Here is a 23,973-nt window from a genome sequence, read left to right as displayed (position 1 = left end):
CAATGAACCCTGGCCCCGTATACTGATCATATGCTCTAGTGATGTATCCACGTGCTGGCAGCAGCTACATGCGGCAGCAGCTACATGCAGCAGCCATCATGTGCAGCTGCAGCAGTTCTCTATCACCACATAGATGGAGGTCATCTTACATAAACAGACTTAGGCTGTGTGCACACATTCAGGATTTTTCGAGATTCTTCGCTATGAAAACGCGATAAAACCGTGAAAAAAACGCTCACATTAAGTATCCTATTATTAGTATGCAATCCGCAATTTTTGCGCACATGCTGCGTTTTTTTCCACGGCGAAATCGCATTACGGAAAAAAACGCAGCATCTTCATTCTTTGTGCGGAATCGCAGGGATTCCGCACACATAGGAATGCATTGATCCACTTACTTTCCGCATGTGGCTATGTGCGGTTCGTACCCAGGGTGGAGGAGAGGAGACTCTCCCTGGGAACCATATAATTGTTAAAAAAAAAAAGAATTAAAATAATAAATCGTGATATTCTCACCTTCCGGCGTCCCTCGCAGCGTTCCCACTCCTCGCGATGCTCCCATTCCCAGGGATGCTTTGCAGCAATGACCTGTGATGACATTTTAACATTAGATCATTTTACTATTGATGCTGCATAGGCAGCATTAATAGTAAAAAGTTGGTCACACTTGTCAAACACTATGTTTGACAAGTGTGACCAACCTGTCAATCAGTTTTCCAAGCGATGCTACAGATTGCTTGGAAAACGCTTGTAAAACGCTAGTGTTTAGCGGGAAAACTCATGCCAATTCCACATGCGTTTTTCCCGCGGCAAGGCCATGTTCACAACCCAAAACCCAATATGCTGTGCACATGCTGCGGAAAAAAAGTGCGGAAACGCAGCATTGTTTTTTCCGCAGTGTTGTTTTTTCCGCAGCATGTCAATTCTTTGTGCGAATCTGCAGTGTTTCTGCACCCATTGACTTGCATTGAGTTGGGCACATCTGCAGCAAAACCGCAGATGTAAAAAAGATCTGCGGTTTAGCTGCGGATGAAACGCTGCAGATCGGGAGGAGGGAGTGTGTGGGCGTTGACTGTGTGCGTGTATGTGTGTGCGGGTGGGGTCTGCGGGCTGTCAGTGGGTCTGCGGGGGTCTGCCTGTGCATCTGCGGGGCTGTCGGGGGTCTGTGCGGGGCTGCCATGGGTCTGTGCGGGGCTGTGCTGGGAGGTCTTTGGGCGTCTGTGTGTGTGTGTGCGTGCAGGCATCGTCCGATGGGACTACAAGTCCCATCGGGCTATGCCTGCTACAATGACAGTGATAGACACATTAGCCAATAATGGGACAGTAGTAGTCCCATCATCCGGCTAATGTGTTGAATGTAAAAAAAAAAACCACACACATACAGTACATACAACATACTGTACATACAACATACTGTACATACAACTGACAGCATACAGAACATACAACATACAGAACATACAACAGTACATACAACATATAGCACATACAACATACAATACATACAACATATGACATACAGTACATACAACATAACATATGACAAACAGTACATATAACATACAGTACATACAACATATAACGTATGACATACAGTACATACAACATACAACAGAACATACAACATTACATACAACATACAACAATATATGCAACATATGAGATACAGAAGTACATACAACATTACATACAACATATGACATACAACAGTACATTCAACATACATAACATACAACAGTACATACAACATATGACATACAACAGTACATACAACATACGACATTAAATACAACATGACATACAACAGTACATACACCATACAACAGTACATACAACATATGACATACAACAGTACATACAACATACATTACATACAACATACATTACATAGAACATATGACATACATACAGTACATACAACATATACATATAGACATACAGTACATACAACAGAGTACATACTCACCATCACCTTGATCCCCAAAGCCCTTGCTCACCTGTAAAAAAATATTAAAATAATAAACAAACAATATACTCCCTGATTCTCAGATATCCAATTAAGGCTACTTTCACACTTCCGTCTTCTGTGGTCCGTCGCAATCCGTCGTTATGGCAAAAAAACGGATCCTGCAAATGTGCCTGCAGGATCCTTTTTTTTGCCATACACTTCAATGGACGACGGATTGAGACGGATGTACACACATCATGTTTTTGCGGTCCGTCGGGACAAAAAAAGTTCCATGCAACTTTTTTTGTCCATCGGTACCGCTTTTTCCGACCGCGCATGTGCGGCCGGAACTCCGCCCCCTCCTCCCCGCTCATCACACTGGGCAGCGGATGCATCGTAAGACTGCATCCGCTGCCCACGTTGTGCTAAATTTAGCACAAAGTCCGTCGGTACGTCGGGCCGATGGTTTGCGACGGCCCCGTACCGTCGGAAGTGTGAAAGTAGCCTAATACGAGTGTCCCACGACGATCTCCCGTGGAGAGCTGCCACATCAGTTGATGCGACCGCTCTCCAGGATACAATGACGGAAGGTATCCTTCTGCACTGTATCCCTCTGCCTCTGTGAGAAAGAGTTCCTACTCTCACTTGTGGCACTGCTGTGTGGGAAAATTCCCACACAGCTTTGCCATAAAGTGAGACCCTGAACTCAGGTAACCTCTTCAGTGATGCACTGCAGGAGCCATTGTCTCCTTTCAGTGTGTCACTGGAGGCCTATAGAGCAGTGGCATCACCTGATGTCACTGTTCTATAGAGGAGATCGTCGTGGGACACTCATTATTAATTGGACTACGGCGGAAAATGAGTATACGGTTAGTTTAATATTTTACATTTTTTGCAGGCGATCGAGAATGGTAAGTATGGTGAATTAATATATTATAATACTTTTTTCTGGCTGTGTCTTTTTTTTAATTTAACTCTTTCACTACTATAAGATTAATAATGGATAGGCGTCTTATTGACATCTCTCCATTATTAACCAGGCTTAATGTCACCTTACATTAGCAAGGTGACATTAACCCCGTATTACCCCATATCCCACTGCTACAGGGGAGTGGGAAGAGAGGGGCTAAGTGCCAGAATTGGCGCATCTTACAGATGCGCCATTTCTGGGGCGGCTGGGGGCTGGTATTTGTAGCCGGGGGAGAAATATCCATGGCCCCTCTCTAGGCTATGAATCAGCCCGCAGCTGTCTGCGTAGCCTTTCTGGCTATAAAATATAGAGGGACCAAGTCATTTTTTTTGGGGGGTCCTCCTATTTTAATAGCCAGTAAAGGCGGGTTGATATTCATAGCCTGGGAAGGGGCCATGGGTATTACCCCCTTCCCAGGCTACAAATATTGGCCCCCGGCCGTCGGCTTTCCCCCTCTGGCGCAGAAAATTGCGCGGGAGCCAACACCATTTTTTTCCGTTTTTTTTTTTTAATTAAACATGTTCATTAACCCCCTCCCGACATGAGCAGTACTAGTTCTGCTCTGCGGGAACTGAGTTCCCGCAAACCGCAGTACTAGTACGGTGGCACGATCGCGCTGACTCACGCCGAGCGTCGCAGCGATCGAGTGAGTGTCAGCTGTATATGACAGCTGACACCCCGCAGCAATGCCCACAATCGGCGCTAGCGCCGGTCGTGGGCATTTAACCCCTCTGATGCCGCTGTCAGTAGTGACAGTGACATAGAGGGGCATCGTGCAGGGACGGGGGCTCCCTGCATTCTCCCACCGGAACAACGTGAAGCGAACACGTTGTTCCGGTGTTCTGGAAGGAGTCCCCGGATCCAAGATGGCCGCAGGGCTCCTTCTGGGTCCTGAAGTGAGGTGGCTAGCCGGCGCCTGCTCACAGCAGGCCCCGGAAAGCCTCTTGCACTGCCTGTCATATCGCTGATCTGACACAGTGCTATGTAAAGTGTCAGATCAGCGATCTGATCTAATATAGTGATGTCCCACCCTGGGACAATGTTAGAAAGTAAAAAAAAAAAAAGTAGAATGTACAAAAATAAATAAATTAAAAAAAAATCCCCAAATAAAGAAAAAATATATATATGTTTCCCAATAAATCCATTTATTTATGTAAATTAAAAAAAAACAAACAATAAAAGTACACATATTTGGTATCGCCGCGTCTGTAACGACCCGCTCTATAAAACTATCCCACTAGTTAACCCCTTCAGTGAAAACAAAAATAAAATAAAAAATAAATAAAAAACGAGGCAAAAAACAACGCTTTATAATCATACCGGCGAACACAAAGTGGAATAACACGCGATCAAAAAGACGGATATAAATAACCATGGTACCGCTAAAAACATCATCTTGTCCCGCAAAAAAAAACGCCATACAGCATCATCAGCAGAAAAATAAAAAAGTTATAGCACTCAGAATAAAGCGATGCAAAAACAATTATTTTTTTATATAAAATAGTTTTTATTGTGTAAAAGCGCCAAAACATTAAAAAAAATGGTATAAATGAGGCATTGCTGTAATCGTACTGACCTGAAGAATAAAGCTGCTCTATCAATTTTACCACACGTGGAACGGTATAAACGCCCCCCCCCGCCAAAAGAAATTCAGGAATTGCTGGTTTTTTGTTCATTCTAACTCCCAAAAATCGGAATAAAAAGCGATCAAAAAATGTCATGTGCCCGAAAATGGTACCAATAAAAACGTCAACTCGTCCCACAAAAAACAAGACCTCACATGACTCTGTGGGCCAAAATATGGATAAATTATAGCTCTCAAAATGTGGTGATGCAAAAACTATTTTTTGCAATAAAAAGCGTCTTTTAGTGTGTGACGGCTGCCAATCTTAAAAATTCGCCAAAAAAAAAAGCTATAAAAGTAAATCAAACACCCCTTCATCACCCCCTTAGTTAGGGAAAAATAATAAAATTTTAAAAAAATGTATTTATTTCCATTTTCCCATTAAGGTTAGGGCTAGGGTTAGGGTTGGGGCTAAAGTTAGGGTTGGGGTTAGGGTTGGGGCTAAAGTTAGGGTTTGGATTACATTTACAGCTGGGATTAGGGTTAGGGGTGTGGTTAGGGTTATGGTTGGGATTAGGGTTAGGGGTGTGTTTGGGTTAGGGTTTCAGTTAGAATTGGGGGGTTTCCACTGTTTAGGCACATCAGGGGCTCTCCAAACGCGACATGGCATCCAATCTCAATTCCAGCCAATTCTGCGTTGAAAAACTAAAACAGTGCTCCTTCCCTTCCGAGCTCTCCCGTGCGCCCAAACAGGGGTTTACCCCCACATATGGAGTATCAGCGTACTCAGGACAAATTGGACAACAAATTTTGGGGTCCAATTTCTTCTGTTACCCTTGGGAAAATACAAAACCGGGGGCTAAAAATTAATTTTTGTGGAAAAAAAAGGATTTTTTATTATCACGGCTCTGCGTTATAAACTGTAGTGAAACACTTGGGGGTTCAAAGTTCTCACAACACCTCTAGATAAGTTCCTTGGGGGGTCTAGTTTCCAAAATGGGGTCACATGTGGGGGGATTCTACTGTTTAGGTACATCAGGGGTTCTGCAAATGCAACGTGACGCCTGCAGACCAATCCATCTAAGTCTGCATTCCAAACGGCGCTCCTTCCATTCTGAGCTCTCCCATGCGCCCAAACAGTGGTTCCCCTCCATATATGGAGTATCAGCGTACTCAGAACAAATTGGACAACAACTTTAGTGGTTCAATTTCTCCTGTTACCCTTGGGAAAATAAAAAATTGAGGGCTAAAAGATCATTTTGTGGAAAGAAAAATGATTTTTTTATTTTCACGGCTCTATATTCTAAACTTTAGTGAAACAATTGGGGGGTAAAAGTGCTCACCACACATCTAGATAAGTTCCTTAGGGGGTCTTCTTTCCAAAATGGGGTCACTTGTGGGGGGTTTCCACTGTTTAGGCACATCAGGGGCTCTCCAAACGCGACATGGGTTCCGATCTCAATTCCAGCCAATTTTGCATTGAAAAGTCAAAGGCGCTCCTTCCCTTCCGAGCTCTGCCATGCGCTCAAACAGTGGTTTACTCCCATACATGGGGTATCAGTGTACTCAGGACAAATTGAGCAACAACTTTAGGGGTATAATTTGTCCTGTTACCCTTGGGAAAATAAAAAATTTTTTGGAGAAAAGATCATTTTTGTGAAAAAATGGGGTCACTTGTGGGGGGTTTCCACTGTTTAGGCACATCAGGGGCTCTCCAAATGCGACATGGTGTCCGATCTCAATTCCAGCAAATTTTGCATTGAAAAGTCAAACGGTGCTCCTTCTCTTCCGAGCTCTGCCATGTGCCCAAACAATGGTTTACCCCAACATATGGGGTATCGGCGTACTCAGGACACATTGTACAATGACTTTTGTGGTCCAATTTCACCTGTTACCCTTGGTAAAATAAAACAAATTGGATCTGAAATAAAAATTTTGTGAAAAAAAGGTAAATATTCAATTTTTTTTAAACATTCCAAAAATTCCTGTGAAGCACCTGAAGGGTTAATAAACTTTTTGAATGTGGTTTTGAGTACCTTGAGGGGTGCAGTTTTTAGAATGGTGTCACTTTTGGGCATTTTCTGTCATATAGACCCCTCAAAGTCACTTCAAGTGTGAGGTGGTCCCTAAAAAAAATGGTTTTGCAAATTTTGTTGTAAAAATGAGAAATCGCTGGTAAATTTTTAACCCTTATCACTTCCTAACAAAAAAATTATGTTTCGAAAATTGTGGTAATGTAAAGCAGACATGTGGCTAATGTTATTTATTAACTATTTTGTACGATATGACTCTCTAATTTAAGGGCATAAAAACTAAAAGTTTAAAAATTGCAACATTTTCAAAATTTTCGCCAAATTTCCATTTTTTTCACAAATAAATGCAAGTCAAATCGAAGAAATTTTGCCACTATCATAAAGTACAATATGTCACGAGAAAACAGACTCAGAATCACCAGGATCCGTTGAAGCGTTTCAGAGTTATGACCTCATAAAGTGACAGTGGTCAGAATTGAAAAAAATGGCCTGGTCAGGAAGTTGAAAACAAGCTTCGGGGTGAAGGGGTTACTCAACATCGGCCTTGCTATTATATATCCATGGATAAATCTATATATATCTATAGATGGATATCTATGGATATATCTATGGATATATCTATACACGTAGATATAACTATGGCTATATCTATCTATAGATATATTTATAGATAGATATATCTATAGATACATAGATATATCTATCCATATATCTATCTGGCTACTTTCACAGATCAGGTTTTTGTCGTCAGGCACAATACAGCGAGTTTTGTAAAAAACGGATCCGGTTTTTTTTTCCGCCGGATCCGTATTTTTCTCATAGAGTTGTATTAGCGCCAGATTGTGCCTGATGGCCACACGTTTCATCTGTTTTTTGCCGGATCCGTCAAAAAAGCTGTTTCCAGCGGACGGAGAAAACGTACAGAGGAACGGTTTTTCTGTCCGTCGAAAAACCAGCGACTGATCCGGCGAAACACGTATGAAACTGAGATGTGAAATGATGAATCCGGCCTCCAAATCCGGTTTTGCATGCATTTTTTCCATTGAAATCATGCACATTTTCCATTCTCTCTCTCGCGCTCTCTCTAAAAAAAAAACGGATCAGTTGCATCAGTTTTTCACTATTTGCAACGGATCCGTTTTTTCAAAAACTCGCCGGATCCTGCCTGACTGAAAAAAAACTGATGTGTGAAAGTAGCCTAACTATCCATATATCCATCTACATCTATCCATAGATATATCTATCCATACATACTGTATATCTATTAGTGATGAGCGAATATACTCGTTACTTGAGATTTCCCGATAACGCTCAGGTGTCCTTCGAGTATTTTTTAGTGCTCGGAGATTTCGTTTTCACCGCCGCAGCTGAATGATTTACATCTGTTAGCCAGGATAAGTACATGTGGGGGTTGCCTGGTTGCCAGGGAATCCCCACATGTACTTATGCTGGCTAACAGATGTAAATCATTCAGCTGCGGCGGTGAAAACGAAATCTCCAAGCACTAAAAAATACTCGGGCGAGTGTGCTCGAGAAATCTCGAGTAACGAGTATATTCACTCATCACTAATACCTATCCATACATATATCTATCCATACATATATCTATAGATAGATACATAGATCTATCTATTCATATATCTATAGATCTATCTATCTATATTTATATCTATTATCCATCTGTGTGTGTAATGGAGTGTGTGAATGACATCACAATTTTATTTTTTGCTCAATAATACATCTTTATTTAGCTTTCAAAAACGCATCAAAAAAACGCGCAAAAAAAAACGCATAAAAAACGCACCTGCGTTTTCTGCCAAGAGATGCAGAATCAGCACAAAAAATTCCAGAGGCAGATCTGCAACGTGTGCACATACCCTTAGCCTATCTGAGACATTCGGACAAAAAAAAAAAAAAAAGAATTATATGTATATATATCTGGACTTGGAAAAAGCCACATGCTGCTTTGGATGATTCTCCATAAAGAGTATGGGACAAAGAACAAGTATAACTGTATGAGCAGAAGACAAAATGCAGCTGTCGAGAAATGAACTGCGCACTCACCGACAACTGAAGTTATCCAGATGCATCTCAAATAATAAATGAACAACTAGAAGAACTTACCACTGGGTGTTATTCACATAACTGCAGGATTATTAAGCCCTTTATATGTGTCACCCTGGTGGAAATGGAACCCATGGCCTCAGCACTGGGGAATTGAGACTGAAGCCATTGTAGCACTTGAACACATACTTAACCATGTTGAAAACAAAGAAATTATGACATTTAAAGGGGATCTATCATCAGGTTTTTGCTATGTAATCTGAGAGTAGGATTATGTAGGGGCAGAGAGGCCGATTCCAGCGATGTGTCACTTAAAGGGCTACTCAGTGAAGTTTGATAGAATCCCTGTTTTATCCGTTCTAGATATATCAGTGCTGAGCCCTGTATAACCCCGCGCCCACACCCCTGACTGGCAGCTTCCTGTGCACACTGTACATTGTCAGCAATGGTGGGGGCAGGGTTATGCAGATGAGCCTGCAGGAGAGATGTAGTCCTCTAGTGATAATCTCCTGCTGATACAACACTGATTGTGTTGAAACTACAGCACACAGCCTAATAAGTGTCACATCGCTGGAATCAGGCTCTCAGTACCTACATTATGCTGCTCTCAGATTAAATGGCAAAAAACTGGTGACAGATTCTCTTTAAGACGTAGGATGCCCTGAAAATGTTCAGGAATGTCCCTAAACTGCTCACTTTGGCTTCCTGTTTTCCCCAAGCTTCACCAGTTTCTCAGTCCAGTTCTGCAGTCTGATCAGGGCTGTTGGTAAGCGTGTGAACGCACTGATGAAGCGGCTATGGCGGTACGTTATATTCAGGAATAACACTCTGCACGGTATTATTTTCGTCTATCTTTCTGAGTATCTGTGTTGTGGAAAATGTTGTAAATGGGCCACACTCAGCACAACGCCAAAGCCCCACAGGGGTGCAAACTGACAACTACATGGAAAATGTTCCCCAAACCAGAAAAACAAATCATTAGATGGTTGGTTCTTGCTTACTTTGGCTGTGACAAGCATCCCGGTGCTATTATACCCTCATTTTCACCATCTATTCGCAAGTTGGTGAGTTCCTTCATGTCGATCATTACATCATTTTTCTGCCCAGGAATGGAAGGAAGAACAGAGAGAATCTTCTCTACAAGGCTGTCTCCATGATGTCCAATGGCTCCTGGAACAAGAAGGAGTGAAGAGGAGGATCAGTAGGTTTTGGAGGAAATAAAGCCCAGAAATATTGGTTCATACATTTTTCGCTATGCACTGCAGATTTCGCCTTTCTTACTGCCCATACTTCATCCATATACACCATGGACGCCATTCTATGCTGAACGCTGATGGTTGGGTGGACTTTTATTATAGGAATGCCACCATGGTACCTGGACTGATGATTTCCGCTAGTTTCACTCTGCCACAGTAAGACCACAGGATACTCACCGATTATTGTAAGGATTCTGGAGCAGATTCTGGTACAAAATGTACTTTTAAAAATACTTCAAATACTCTGGGAAAAAAAACTTTCTATGGGGAAAATTGCCTACAGTGCTCACGATGCTATTTTTTTTTCACAAGTTTTGTTTTTTTTTTAAATTTCCCATTAAAAACAATATTCAAAGCATTTTTCCTTGATTTCGATGTGGATTCAGGAGAAGAATCCTAGAGCTCAGGGGGATCCTTCAGTGGGCTGCAAATCACATTCAGCCCGGTCTTGTTAACGCTCGGGTAACTATTTTGCTCTGCTGTATTTCTGCAGGACTCCTCTTCTTTGGGACTCAGGTGCACCAGAGCTGAGCTGGTGGTCTTTTCCTGTTGAGTAGTATCTGATAGTAGCGAGGAGACCCCCCACTGGAGTGATTGATCCCACTTTACTACCCTGGCTGGCAGCTCTGCTACCTGGGCGGCCTTTAGACTTGTTCTGCCCATCATACACATCATCCACTGAGTTCTGTTATACCAAGCCCTGTCCTTCACGCTCCACTGAGATATCACCTCTGTCTTTTCCCTCGGTTCCTCCCTGCTTACATAGCATCGATTCCATTACATGCCAAAAATCTGACCTTACTTTTGACAATATACATACAGAGGGAACACAGTAGAAGGATATAAAAAAAATATCTGATTCATGTACATAAAATGTAAGAGAAGACACTCGCACATCAAATTTTGGAAATAGGAAAGCTACCATAGTGCCCAAAACACCAGAGAAGACAGAAAAGCTCTTCTGTCCTTTATGGTTCGGCCCAGTACTCAGAAGCATTGTGCCTGATTATCCTGGGGAAGACAAGTATGTCATCGCACTACCCCTGCCTCTAGGGCACAGGGGTCTCATATTAGGGGCACATCTTTCACCCATTTTTCCCTGCTGATTTGCTATAGAGGAGGAATCATCAGCTGTGCTGAAATCTGTTTTAGTAAACATATATTTCTCATTAAAGGGATTTTCTAGTCTGGACTTACATTTGGGCAGGGAGTGTATCATACCCAATCCTGACAGTTTTATTTCAGGTTGGTCATCATGTGACTGCTCTTATGCAATTTGCAGACTTGCAATTACACGTCCGCTATTCAAGGGGCTCAACTGAGAGAAGTGGAAGAGAAAGTGGTCGGCAGGTGATCAAAGTACACAAATCGCATAATGTAAGGATTCACCATGTCAGGCTCCCTTGGCAAATTTACAGCCCCTTTAAGGCTGTTTGGATGGTGCCCAGATGGGTGTAGTGAACTTAGAAAAGCAGAATCATAGCTGCTTAATCACCCAGCGGTGCCCATTGCTCCACTAATAAACATTATCTTTGTACTCAAGACCTATTGCATGCTGGGCCGACACAAACGTGAAGAATACTGGGATTGAGGCCTAAGGGTGTGTGGAAAGTAGACTGGATGCTAATCGATAACAGGTTCATTGGTCACATCAGTAGGCAGTGGCCGCTGTATGGGAGCCATGAGAACCGCCTCTTAGGGTATGTTCCCACTGTCAGGAAATGCTGCGGGTTGGATGCTGCATACATCCACAGCGTCCAGATGTTACGGCATAGTGGCAGGGATTTGAAGAAATCCCATCTCCACTATGCGTCCAGAGACGCCTCTGGCTTCCCTGCGGAGACAGACATGTGGAGCGTCTTTCCAGACTGCAGCATGTCTATTTATCTTGAGAAGACGCTCAGTCTCCGCAAGATTAATTTCCCGTGCAATGTAAAGGACGCGGTGACTCCGCACGGTTCAGTGAACACATGCGGAATCACCTTTAGAGCACTTGATCCTTCCCTCTGCCGACAAGCTTTTTGAAGATGGAAATTTTCAATCTCAAGCAGGACTTGGCACCTGTCCACACTGCCAAAAGTACCAATACCTAGTTTAAAAACAACAGTATCACTGTGCTTGATTGGCAACAAACTCGCCGGACCTTAACCCTATAATCTATGGGGTATTGTCAAGAGGAAGTTGAGACACCAGACCCAACAATGCAGACGAGCGGAAGGCTGCTATCAAAGCAACCTGGGCTTCCATAACACGTCAGCACTGCCACAGGCTGATCGCCTCCATGCCACGCCACATTGATGCAGTAATTGATGCAAAAGGAGCCCCAACCAAGTATTGAGTGCATTTACTGAACATACATTGATTTCAGTAGGCCAGTATTTCGGATTTTAAAATAATTTTTCAAGCTGGTGTTATAAAGTATTCTAATTTACTAAGATAATGACTTTCGGGTTTTCATTGGCAGTAAGTCATAATCATCAACATTAACAGAAATAAACACTTGAAAAAGATCACTCTGTTTGTGATGACTCTACAGTATATAATATACTAGATGGTGGCCCGATTCTAACGCATCGGGTATTCTAGAATATGTATGTATGTATGTATATAGCAGCCACATAGTATATAGCACAGGCCACGTAATGTATAGCACAGGCCACGCAGTATATAACACAGGCCATGCAGTATATAACACAGCCCACGCAGTATATAACACAGTCCACGTAATATATAGCACAGCCCACGCAGTATATAAAACAGCCCACGCAGTATATAACAGTGGCCACGCAGTATATAGCACAGCCCACGCAGTATATAACACAGCCCACGTAGCATATAGCAGTGTGGGCACCATATCCCTGTTAAAAAAAATATTTAAAAAATAGTTATATACTCACCCTCCGGCGTCCAGCGAAGCTGTCCCGATGCGAGCGCAGCTGCCGCCAGCTTCTGTTCCCAGAGATGCATTGCGAAATTACCCAGATGACTTAGCGGTCTCGCGAGACCGCTAAGTCTTCTGGGTAATTTCGCAATGCATCTCTGAAAACGGAAGCTGGCGGCAGCTGCGCGCGCATCGGCGGACGACTAAAGGTGAGAATAGCAGGTTTTTTGTTTTTTTATTATTTTTAACATTAGATTTGTTTTACTATTGATGCTGCATAAGCTCAGCCGCTACTCCCCCTCCCCCGCCGGCTTTCTGGGACTGTGACTTGTGTATAAGCCGAGGGGGGCATTTTCAGAACAATAAAATGTGCTGAAAATCTTGGCTTATACACAAGTATATACGGTAAATTAACTTTTTGATGATATTCTGATTTTTTTTTTTTTCTGAATCATATTTATTAAAACTTTTTTCAGGTTAGACAGATAAACATAACAATTCCGCAAACAGAGCAGAGTAGATTAATAATACAATAAGAAAACAGACATACCAACGCAAGGGATATTCTGATTTTGTGAGATGCACCTGTCTCCAAAATCTAGAGTGGGAACTAGTGTAGCTGTAAAAGATGACCAACTCTATATTACTGCTGCTAGATTTACAATGAGTCATCATAAAAGCTCCTGTATGTGTATTGGCGTCCCAATACTTCTGTCCATATAGTGCATATGACTCTACGGGTATACAGTAACATACATTTGGGCTTTATTTAAAAAATGAAAGTTGGAAAATACACCTAATGTATACCTCCAAGGACAGGCTGATATTCCCCTTGATAGACAGAAGTGAGCTGTGTTGTGCTGATTCAGGTTTTGTGTCTTCCTACAGTCACAATTCACAGTATGAAATGCAAGTCTAAGGCTACGTTCACATTTGCGCCTTTGGGCGCAGCGTCGTCGACGCATAGTGACGCATGGAATGGACATGCGTTGTTATGCGTTTTCGTGCGTTTTGCGACGCATGCGTCGTTTCGGCGCACCTGTCAGGGCGTGGAAGACGCTACATGTTGCAGTTTTTCGGCATCCTAAATTTTTCAAAAAACGCATGTGTCGCGCTTGCGTCGTCTATGCGCCAAAACCCCCATTCAAGTCTATTGACAACGCAGAAGGCGCAAGTGCTTGTGTCGCAGCGCGTCGTGCGACGCATGCGTCCTTTAATTTAAAAAAAAAAGGGATTGGCATTGTCTTTCAATTGCCTGCAGGAAAGAAAACGAGACAACATCTCTGATCTGCTTTCAAAAGCTGTAAGTATATAATTTCTCAATTTCTGCATTTTTAATGCAATTTGTGCAGGTATAATTTAATGTTTGGTCTGTACTTTAGTACGGCTATGCCACTGTGGATCTTTTTTGAAAATTTGTGTTTTTAAATCTGGTTCTGATGTATTTCTGGCGTTATATGATGGCGTTTTCTTGTCTCCGGCCTTGTTTGTGTCATGCGTTTGTTCCACTGTGTTTTTAAATAGGATTTTCTTGTTTAATTTCTTGTTTGTGGTTTTAATTCTGGTTTCTATTTCTGGGGGTAACCGTATGGCGCTTTCTTGGCTCATGTCTTGCTGTTTTTTATTGTAAAGTATGGCGGTTATACTGGGTTGCCTTTTCTTTGCCCTCTTTTTTTTTTTTTGTTTACATTTATGGTGTTTTATTTAATTTCTATTGGGTTGTTCTGGAATGTCATGCGGCTATGCCATTGTATTTTTCTTTTTTAATAGAAATTTTTTGATGTATTTCTGGCGTTATATGTAACCGTATGGCGTATTTTTGTCTCCGGCCTTTTTTTTTGTTTATTGTAAAGTATGGCTGTTTATAATGTATTGGGGGTTTTTTTGCCCTGTTTTTTTTCTTTATCAAGTGTGTTATTTTTTATTTAACTAAATACAATAATGGTGGTTTATTAAATTGTTATTGGTTTGTTCTATAATTTACAGCGGCTGTGCCATAATTTTTTTTTTTTTTTTTTATATATAGAATGGTTTTTATCCTTTATCTGTTTCTGATGTATTTCTGTGGTTATTTGTAACCATATGGTGTTGTTTTGGCTCGTGTCTTGTTGTTTTAAATTGTAAAGTATTGTGGTTTATACTTGTCTGCCTTTTCTTGGCCCTTTTAAAAAAAAAATATTTTTTTTTGCAAAAAAAGGTATGTGTGTCTTTTTTTTATTATTTGTACATAGGGGGCTGTTGTTGATGAATTGTTTTTTTATCTTTTCTGGAACTTTATTCTGCTTTTGCTATACTCTGCATTGTGTCGTCTCTGCCATTGATTTTTATTTCAATGTATGGCGGTGTGGTTTGCTCAGCGCTTGTTGAGTTGGCATTGTCCTATGAGTGAACTGTCCGTTGTGGTAGTAATGTTATGTATGGTATTTTTGCTATTTTCTTGTATGTGGCTGTGTTTTGTGCTTTTAATGTAATAATTTTTTCAATTTTTCCTTGCAGAATTATCTTGGTAAAACCATGGCGACAGACTCATCAAGCCACACGGCGCAGGGGAGTTCAGTGAGTAAATTATCTACAGTTGCTTACTATTCGGTGTCATTTGTAGACTTGGCACTAATTTTTTTTTTAAACATTTTTAACAGGCTTCTTCAAGTGAGGAAAAAGCTACCCATCAGGAGCAGCGACCTCGGGGCCAAGCTGTGGCGGCAAGACGGCGAGTAAGTATTTTTCCAAACAAAAGGAATGTTTTTTATTTTTATTTTATTTTTTTTTTCGGGGGGTGGTGCGTGGTGGTGGTGGTTGTTGGCAATTTTTATTAAGCTTGAAAACATTAATGTTTTTATATTATTCTAGGTTTCACAACGGGACCGAGAGGAGAGTATAAACATTGATCTCCTCGTCGCCAGTATACAGGAGCGTGGCCCATTGTGGGACAGCCGTGACCCCCGGCACGCGGACCAGGTGGTGTTGAGGCGGATGTGGGCTGAGGTGGCAAAATCGCTGTGGGATGGCTTTGACAGCGCTTCCGCATCGGACAAATCAAAGTTTGGTAAGTATTTCTGAGACTCCGCTCAGATCCATCAGGCCAGGATAACACAATCGTGTGTGATGTGATCAACTCCTTCAACTTTGTTGCATGGCACACAGTTGTGTTATCATTTGGAAATGTACAATTTCTAACCTTTTTGTTGTTTGCATTCACAGTCCAAAAATTGAAGACAAGATGGCGTTCCATGAAGGACCATTTCAATCGGGGCCTGCGGAAGGAGGAGGAACAGGCTCGAAGTGGTGCTGCTGCTGCAAGGTCGTCAACCTACAAGTACACAAGGTTGCTCCAGTTCCTGAGACCGATCCTTGGCCGCCGATCGTAAGTATTTAATTATTGGTGTACCTAGTGCAACGCATTGGGTATTGCACAATATGCATGTCCACGTAGTATATTGCCCAGCCACGTAGTATATTGGGCAGCCAACTAGTATATTGCCCAGTGACGTAGTATAAAGCACAGAGTCACGTTGTATATTGCCAAGCCACACATGACATTTTTTCAAGTGATGTAGTATACAGCACAGAGCCACATAGTATATTGGCCAGCCACGTAAAATTTTTCCTAGTGGCATGGTATATTGCCCATCCAGGTTTGTCACAGTTTTTTGAAAAAATAAAATAATTTACCGCGTGAGTCCTTGTAGTCCACGACAGGTTCCGGTCCCAGCCAGGGTTGGTCTGATCGCAGGACCTGTGATTACGTCTCGGTCACATGACGTGACATCATGGCAGGTCCTGCGATCAGCGTAAAAGATGGCGGTCGTCGCAAATGCCAGCGGAGGGCAAGTATACCAGGGTATATTTTTTAATCAAATTTGTAACTTTAAATTGTTTAATACTGATGCAACATAGGCAGCGTCAATAGTAAATAGTTGGTTACACCAAGGTTTTGCGGCGACAACGGTTTGCGTTAACGCCGGCCGTGTGTTTAGCGATGACAGTGGTGAGTATGCGGGCGACAGGCATTGACTGCGGGGAGGAGCGCTCATTTTATTCTGGACTGTGCCCATCGCTGATTGGTCGCGTCAGCCAAGACAGGCAGCTGGCGAGAACAATCAGCGAATGATGAGTTAAGGACAGACACACTGACAGACGGAAGTGACCCTTACAATTATATGTTAAATTATTTTATAGTGTTGTGTGATGTAATGTTAACTTTATTATATTACACAGGAGTTGGCATACGTGAAATGTTATTTTTTGAATACTAATGTTTTCCTTATCTTTTCACAGAACACACAGCAGCACCCTCGAACCTGTTCGGCCATCTGGAGCGGTCCTTCATGAATCGCCATCGGACCCATCACAGCCATCCCACAGCGAGAGCAGGCTTGCACCACTTTCTGGAGAACCGGCAGCCGGTCCATCTGGTGTTCCCCTGGCCGAGGCCTCTGTCGCTCCTTCTTTTGGGTATTCCCGCCAGCGTCAGCATGCCTCGGACAGGCCGCTAATGCCCGAATATTTTCATTTGGGCACGGTTTTCCAAAATTGTTTCAAGGTGCTGGGAGATAGGATGGACACTGTTTTGGCCACTATCGACCGGCGCCTTGAAACAATGGAATCCGAGCTCATGAGGCTGGCAAAACATTTTTTTAGTGCCATTGCTAAGGGCATGGTGGAACATCTTACACCGGAACTCCAGATTTCGGTGATGCAGGCCTGCAACAACGCCTACGTGAGTGCTCTGCAGCAGGCTCGGATCATGCAGTCAGCGACTACAATGCCCGTAGTACCATCGCTGGCTAGCATGACTCCCACTCCTGCTGCACAGCCACTCTACAGAGGTCCGGGTGCCGAGGGACGCCGCCACCGACACCATCACACACAGCCAACGAGTCCTGCTCCTGCTAGGACCTCAACCTCCAGAGCACGTCAAGCAGAGGAACAAGCAGAGGGAAAAAAGTAATAAAAGGAGGAAAACACGGACAGCTGCTGCATCTCTGGCTGCTCCAACACACACACCAAGGTCTCGGCCGGGGTCAAGCCGGAGCAGGGGCAGCCAGAGCCAGTCAAGAACCACAAGCAGACTGGTGTTACCTCCTCCCTCCCCTACAGAGGTGGCAATATCCTCACCCTCGCACACAGGGTGGTCGGAATTACCGTCCAGCCTTCTGGACTATGGTTCAACCTCCTCCTCCTCTACCCACTCCCAAGCGGGTAGCTATCAGTCACCCCTGATTGCCCAAGTTGATACCCCTTAATTATCTTTCCCCCCTTTTTTTTGTGTCCCCAAATAAAGCTGTTATATTTCAAACTCTATTTGTTTGTATAGTTCAAAATTAGTTTCCGGCAACTCACACCGTGCGCCGTGTACACAAATCTTGTGTTTTGTACACCTCATATATATGCAATGTCAGACACTATTTTATCAATTTTTTATTCGCCTTTTTTTTGGTGTCTCTCATTGTTCTATGAGGTATTACAAACACAAAGAGGATTATAACATCTTATAGTTTTTACAGATACAATAAGGTCATGGCTCAGGTGAGGTGGTTGCAATGGTCACGTGGCCAAGTGTCGACACTATTTGAATCAGGATGTATTTCAGCATCCTGACTTCAATAGTTTTTACTCGCTAGAGTGGAGCGAACAAGATCGGCTCCCTCCTTGGCAAGCTAAACACTTGCCAACTACTTGCATATGGACCCGGCTTCCTGGTGTGCGGCTGATGATCTGCATTTTTCCGGCACCGCAGCCGCATGTTCCAAGGCTGTGTGACAGGCACAACACATGCACAACCCAAGCCTATTTGTTGACCTCGCCATGCATGTGTAGTGCCGCGGCACATGCAGCTGCGGCGGGTGAAAAATGCTGATCAGCCAGCGCGCTCCATGAAGCCGGGTTCCATATGCAACTAGTCGGGAAGCTTTACAGTTTGCCAAGGAGGGAGCCGATCATGTTCGCTCAACTATAGAACACACGGGCATGTGAACATAAGTGGGGTGGTTTGGCTGAGTCTATTTGGGAGCTGGGGATCACCTGAGTATATTTGGGAGCTGGTCATCACCTGAGTACATTTTTGGCGGTACACACTTTTAGACCAGTTGGTAGGAAAATGGACATTGGAAAAGTGTAAACATTTTTCTAGTAACAACAACATTTGAAAAAAAAAAGGGGAGCAGGTTTTGATAAGTTAAGGCACAATAAAGTAAGTTTATTCAAAACACACAACAGTTGAAAATCTAGGTAAGATGACAAATTTGAAAGAACATTACATTAGGCACCTTTAAACTGGTTATATTTAATGGACACAATAGTGTTGAAATCTTTTATTGTCATTATACACAATAAAGCACAATAAAGTTATTTTTCACTTAAAAGCAGAATAAAGTATTACGGTAAAACATAAACACTACACCATTGCATCTTGCCATGACACACGGCCAACATCAGAAACAAAATAGGAAGCAAATCGATCCCTCATCTGCCCAATTTCAACAGTTGTCCGCAGAGGATGATCTTGGTAATCGGGCAATGGGTTTGGTATGGGTTCATCTAGTTCCACGTTCAGTCTCTCTTTGGCAATAATATAATTGTGGAGAACCACACAAGCCTTCACCACCTCATCCACTGTCTCAATTTTCAGATTAATGGGGGATCCTAAAATACGCCATTTGGAGACCAGGATGCAAAAGGCGCACTCCACAGTTCTTCTGGCCCTGGACAGTCTAAAATTGAAAATACTTTTGGTGTGGTCCAAGCCCCGACTGGAGTAGGGTTTCAGTAGGTTGGCACACATTTGAAATGCCTCATCCCCAACCACAACAAATGGCATTGCCGGGCCTTCTGTGTTGGGAAGAGGTCGTGGCTGGGGGAAATTAAAATTGTTCCCATATAACCTTAGGCCCATATCAGACTCTTTAAATGTCCGTGAGTCATTTGTACGGCCAAACGCTCCAATGTCCACGGCGAGAAACCTGCAGTCCGCACCTGCAATTGCCATGAGCACGGTGGAAAAGTATTTTTTATAATTAAAGAACAGAGATCCAGTTCTTGCAGGCTTTGTAATCCGAATGTGCTTCCCATCCACAGCTCCAATGCAGTTCGGGAAAGAACACAGTTGTTCAAATTTTTGGGCGTTGGCCTCCCATAATTCAGTTGTTGGGATTGGTAAAAATTAATCCCGGAGATTGTCCCACAAAGCGCGGCATGTGGAGGCAACAATTCCAGAAAGTGTGGAGACTACAATCCTAAATTGGAAATGCAGGGATCTTAAGGTCTCTCCGGTAGCCAGGAAACTGACAAGCAGAAAAATAAAGAAATTTAATTAAAGTACATTTTAATAAAAAAAAAAAATTTACCAAACAAGAAAAAAACAAAACAAAAAAAAAAATGGCAGAACATATGACAGTCGTTCAAATAGCTAAATTACGTACCGTAGAGTCACCAGCAGCCGTTCCTCTGCAGAAATTGATCTCCGGAGCTGTGTGTCCTGCCTGGTAATGGCTCCTTCCACCAGACGCAGCAGATAGCAGAAGCTGTCTTGAGACATCCTGGTATATTCAAAATATTTTTCCAGATTGTCATTTAGCTCGCCAAACAAACAATGGTAGCCTCCACGGCTCTCCCGGACTTCAACTATAGGGTGTAGCCAAAAGCGCCGATGACTCCTTCTCCGTTTTTCTCTTTTCCTTTGCTCGTAATAGGCAATAGCATAAGCATTAGCCAAGGCAAAATCCAGCTCCATATTCATGTAGATACTCTCCATGGGACGCTCCATCATGATGCACCCTAGCAAAATGTGAGGAATTCATCTCTGCCAGGGTATATATACACAAATTCCATTACACCCACCCTCTTCTAGCCATAGGTGGTCTTTATCTAGTGTCTACACACTAATTGGGTATTTTTTTTCTGCAATTGTGTAAAGAATTACATCATTCTAGGCCAACGCATGCGTCAAACAATGCTGCGTTTTGAATGCGTTATGCGTTGCGTCGACGACGCTGTGCCCAAAGGCGCAAATGTGAACGTAGCCTAAGAGTAATCTTCACCATAGCTAGAACATCAACATTGGGTATACTGACAAATTGGACACTCCATTCAAACCCAAGTCTGCAAAGTTTGGCCTCATTCAGATACAGTATATGTCATGTAATGCAAGTACATTTTAGCATTTTATTTATGGCTGCAAGTCCCGTGCCTGATAGCAGGTTTTATGGCCGAGCTGACAGGATCAGAGAGATCTATCATGCTGTCAATTTAGGTCACAAGACTTATAATCCTACTCATCAGGCGTTTCTTCTCTCTGTGAACTAATCATTCTCCCTTAAAAATGTCTCAAATATGACCAAAGTTATGTTTTCACTCAGGAATCAGGTTACACCTTCTGCCTATAAAAGTCTATGGAGAGTGAAGAAATACAAGGGGAGTACATAAATAGCTCCCTAGCTTCTAGTGAGCAAAGCATGTAAACAGAAATAACATGCAGGGTGTAAAGGTACCGTTACAGTTAACGATTTACCAACGATCACGAACAGAGATACGACCTGGCCGTGATCGTTGGTAAGTCGTCGTGTGGTCGCTGGAGAGCTGTCACACAGACAGCTCTCTCCAGCGACCAACGATGCCGAAATCCCCGGGTAACCAGGGTAAACATCGGGTTACTAAGCGCAGGGCCGCGCTTAGTAACCCGATGTTTACCCTGGTTAGCATTGTAAATGTAAAAAAAAAAAAACACTGTGTCAGCGCCGGCCGTAAAGCAGAGCACAGCGGTGACGTCACCGCTGTGCTTTACGACCGGCGCTCACAGTCAGTGCGGGAAGCTGACGGCGAGGGACGTGACAGACACCGGAATGTAAGTATGTAGTGTTTTTATTTTTACATTTACAATGGTAACCAGGGTAAACATCAGGTTACTAAGCGCGGCCCTGCGCTTAGTAACCCAATATTTACCCTGGTTACCAGTGAAGACATCGCTGGATCGGCGTCACACACGCCGATGCAGCGATGACAGCGGGTGATCAGCGACCAAAAAAAGGTCCTGATCATTTGCAGCAACCAACAATCTCCCAGCAGGGGCCTGATCGTTGGTCGCTGTCACGCATAACGATTTTGTTAACGATATCGTTGCTACGTCCCAAAAAGCAATGATATCGTTAACGAAATCGTTATGTGTGACGGTACCTTAAGTCATATGAAGGCCAGACAAAGTGTTGTTCCTCATGCGTTCAAAAACAAACAGTGCACTTTAACCCCTTAGTGACCGAGCCAATTTTTACAATTCTGACCACTGTCACTTTATGAAGTTATAACTCTGGAACGCTTTAACGGATCCTGCTGATTCTGAGATTGTTTTTTCGTGACATATTGTACTTCATGTTAAGTGGTAACATTTCTTCGATATTACTTGCGATTATTTATGGAAAAAACGGAAATATGGTGAAAATTTTTAAAATTTTGCAATTTTCAAACTTTGTATTTTTATGCCCTTAAATCAGATATGTCACAAAAAATAGTTAATAAATAACATTTCCCACATGTCTACTTTACACCAGCACAATTTTGGAAACAACATTTTTTTTTGTTAGGGAGTTATAAGGGTTAAAAGTTGACCAGCAATTTCTCATTTTTACAACACCATTTTTTTTAGGGACCACATCTCATTTGAAGTCATTTTGAGGGGTCTATATGATAGAAAATAACCAAGTGTGACACCATTCTAAAAACTGCACCCCTCAAGGTGCTCAAAACCACATTCAAGTTTATTAACCCTTTACGTACTTCACAGGAACTGAAACAATGTGGAAGGAAAAAATGAACATTTAACTCTTTTTGCAAACATTTTACTTTAGAACCATTTTTTTTTTTTTTTTGCAAGTGTAAAAACAGAAATTTAACCATAAATTTTGTTGTGCAATTTCTCCTGAATACGCAGATACCCCATATGTGGGGGTAAACCACTGTTTGGGCGCACCGCAGAGCTTGGAAGTGAAGGAGCGCCGTTTGACTTTTTCAATGCACAATTGGCTGGCATTGAGATCGGATGCCAAGTCACGTTTAGAGAGCCCCTGATGTGCCTAAACAGTGGAAACGCTCCACAAGTGACACCATTTTGGAAACTAGACCCCTTAAAGAACTTGTCTAGATGTGTGGTGAGCACTTTGAACCCCCAAGTGCTTCACAGAAGTTCATAACGTAAAGCCGTGAAAATAAAAAATTGCATTTTTTTTTTTTTTACACAAATTATCGTTTCGCCCACAAATTCTTATTTTCACAACGGTAACAGGAAAATTAGACCACAAAAGTTGTTGAGCAATTTCTCCTGAGTACGTCGATACCCCATATGTGGGGGTAAACAACTGTTTGGGCGCACAGCAGAGCTTGGAAAAGAAGGAGTGCCGTTTGACTTTTTCAATGCAAAATTGGCTGGAATTGAAATCGGACGCCATGTCGCGTTTGGAGAGCCCCCGATGTGCCTAAATAGTGGAAACCCCCCACAAGTGACATCATTTTGGAAACTAGACCCATTAAGGAACTTATCTAGATGTGTGGTGAGCACTATGAACCCCCAAGTGCTTCACAGAAATTTATAAAGTAAAGCCGTGAAAATAAAAAATCCTTTTTTTATCCCTCAAAAATGATTTTTTAGCCTGCAATTTTTTATTTTCTCAAGGGTAACAGGAGACATCGGACCCCAAAATTCGTTGACCAGTTTGTCCTGAATATGCTGATACCCCATATGTGGGGGGGGGGGCACTGTTTGGGCACACATCGGGGCTCGGAAGGGAAGGGGCGCCGCTTGGAATGCAGACTTTGATGGGATGGTCTGCAGGCGTCATGTTGCATTTGCAGAGCTCCTGATGTACCTAAACAGTAGAAACCCCCCACAAGTGACCCCATTTTGGAAACTAGACCCCCCAAAGAGCTTATCTAGATGTGTAGTGTGCACTATGAAACCCCAACTGCTTCACAGAAGTTTATAATGTAGAGCCATGAAAATTAAAAAAATCATTTTTCCACAAAAATGATCTTTTCACCCCCAAATTTTTACTTTCACAAGGGTAACAGGAGAAATTGGACCCCACATTTTATTGTGCAATTTATGCTGAGTAGGCCGATACCCCATATGTGGGGGGGGGGCACTGTTTGCGCGCATGGCAGAGCTCGGAAGGGAAGGAGCTCTGCCCCCCCCTTTCGGAAACTAGACCCCCAAGGAACTTATCTAGATGTGTGGTGAGAACTTTGAATGAACAAGTGCTTCACAGAAGTT

General features: G+C 42.7%; 1 protein-coding gene across 2 annotated transcripts in view; it reads right to left on the bottom strand.

The window, feature by feature from the left end:
• The window catches only part of SCFD2 (sec1 family domain containing 2), a 654,831-nt gene that overhangs the window by 613,080 nt on the left and 17,778 nt on the right, over nt 1-23,973 (bottom strand). For both annotated transcript variants that reach the window (XM_077279771.1, XM_077279770.1), the window contains exon 2: nt 9,581-9,749. In XM_077279771.1, coding sequence (XP_077135886.1) covers nt 9,581-9,749 — 169 coding nt within the window. The remainder of the gene's footprint in view (nt 1-9,580; nt 9,750-23,973) is intronic.

This window comes from Ranitomeya variabilis, chromosome 1, assembly GCF_051348905.1.
Source record: "Ranitomeya variabilis isolate aRanVar5 chromosome 1, aRanVar5.hap1, whole genome shotgun sequence".
NCBI lineage: Eukaryota > Metazoa > Chordata > Amphibia > Anura > Dendrobatidae > Ranitomeya > Ranitomeya variabilis.
Note: the sequence above shows the minus strand (reverse complement) of the source record. Positions and strands in the feature narration are given on the sequence as shown.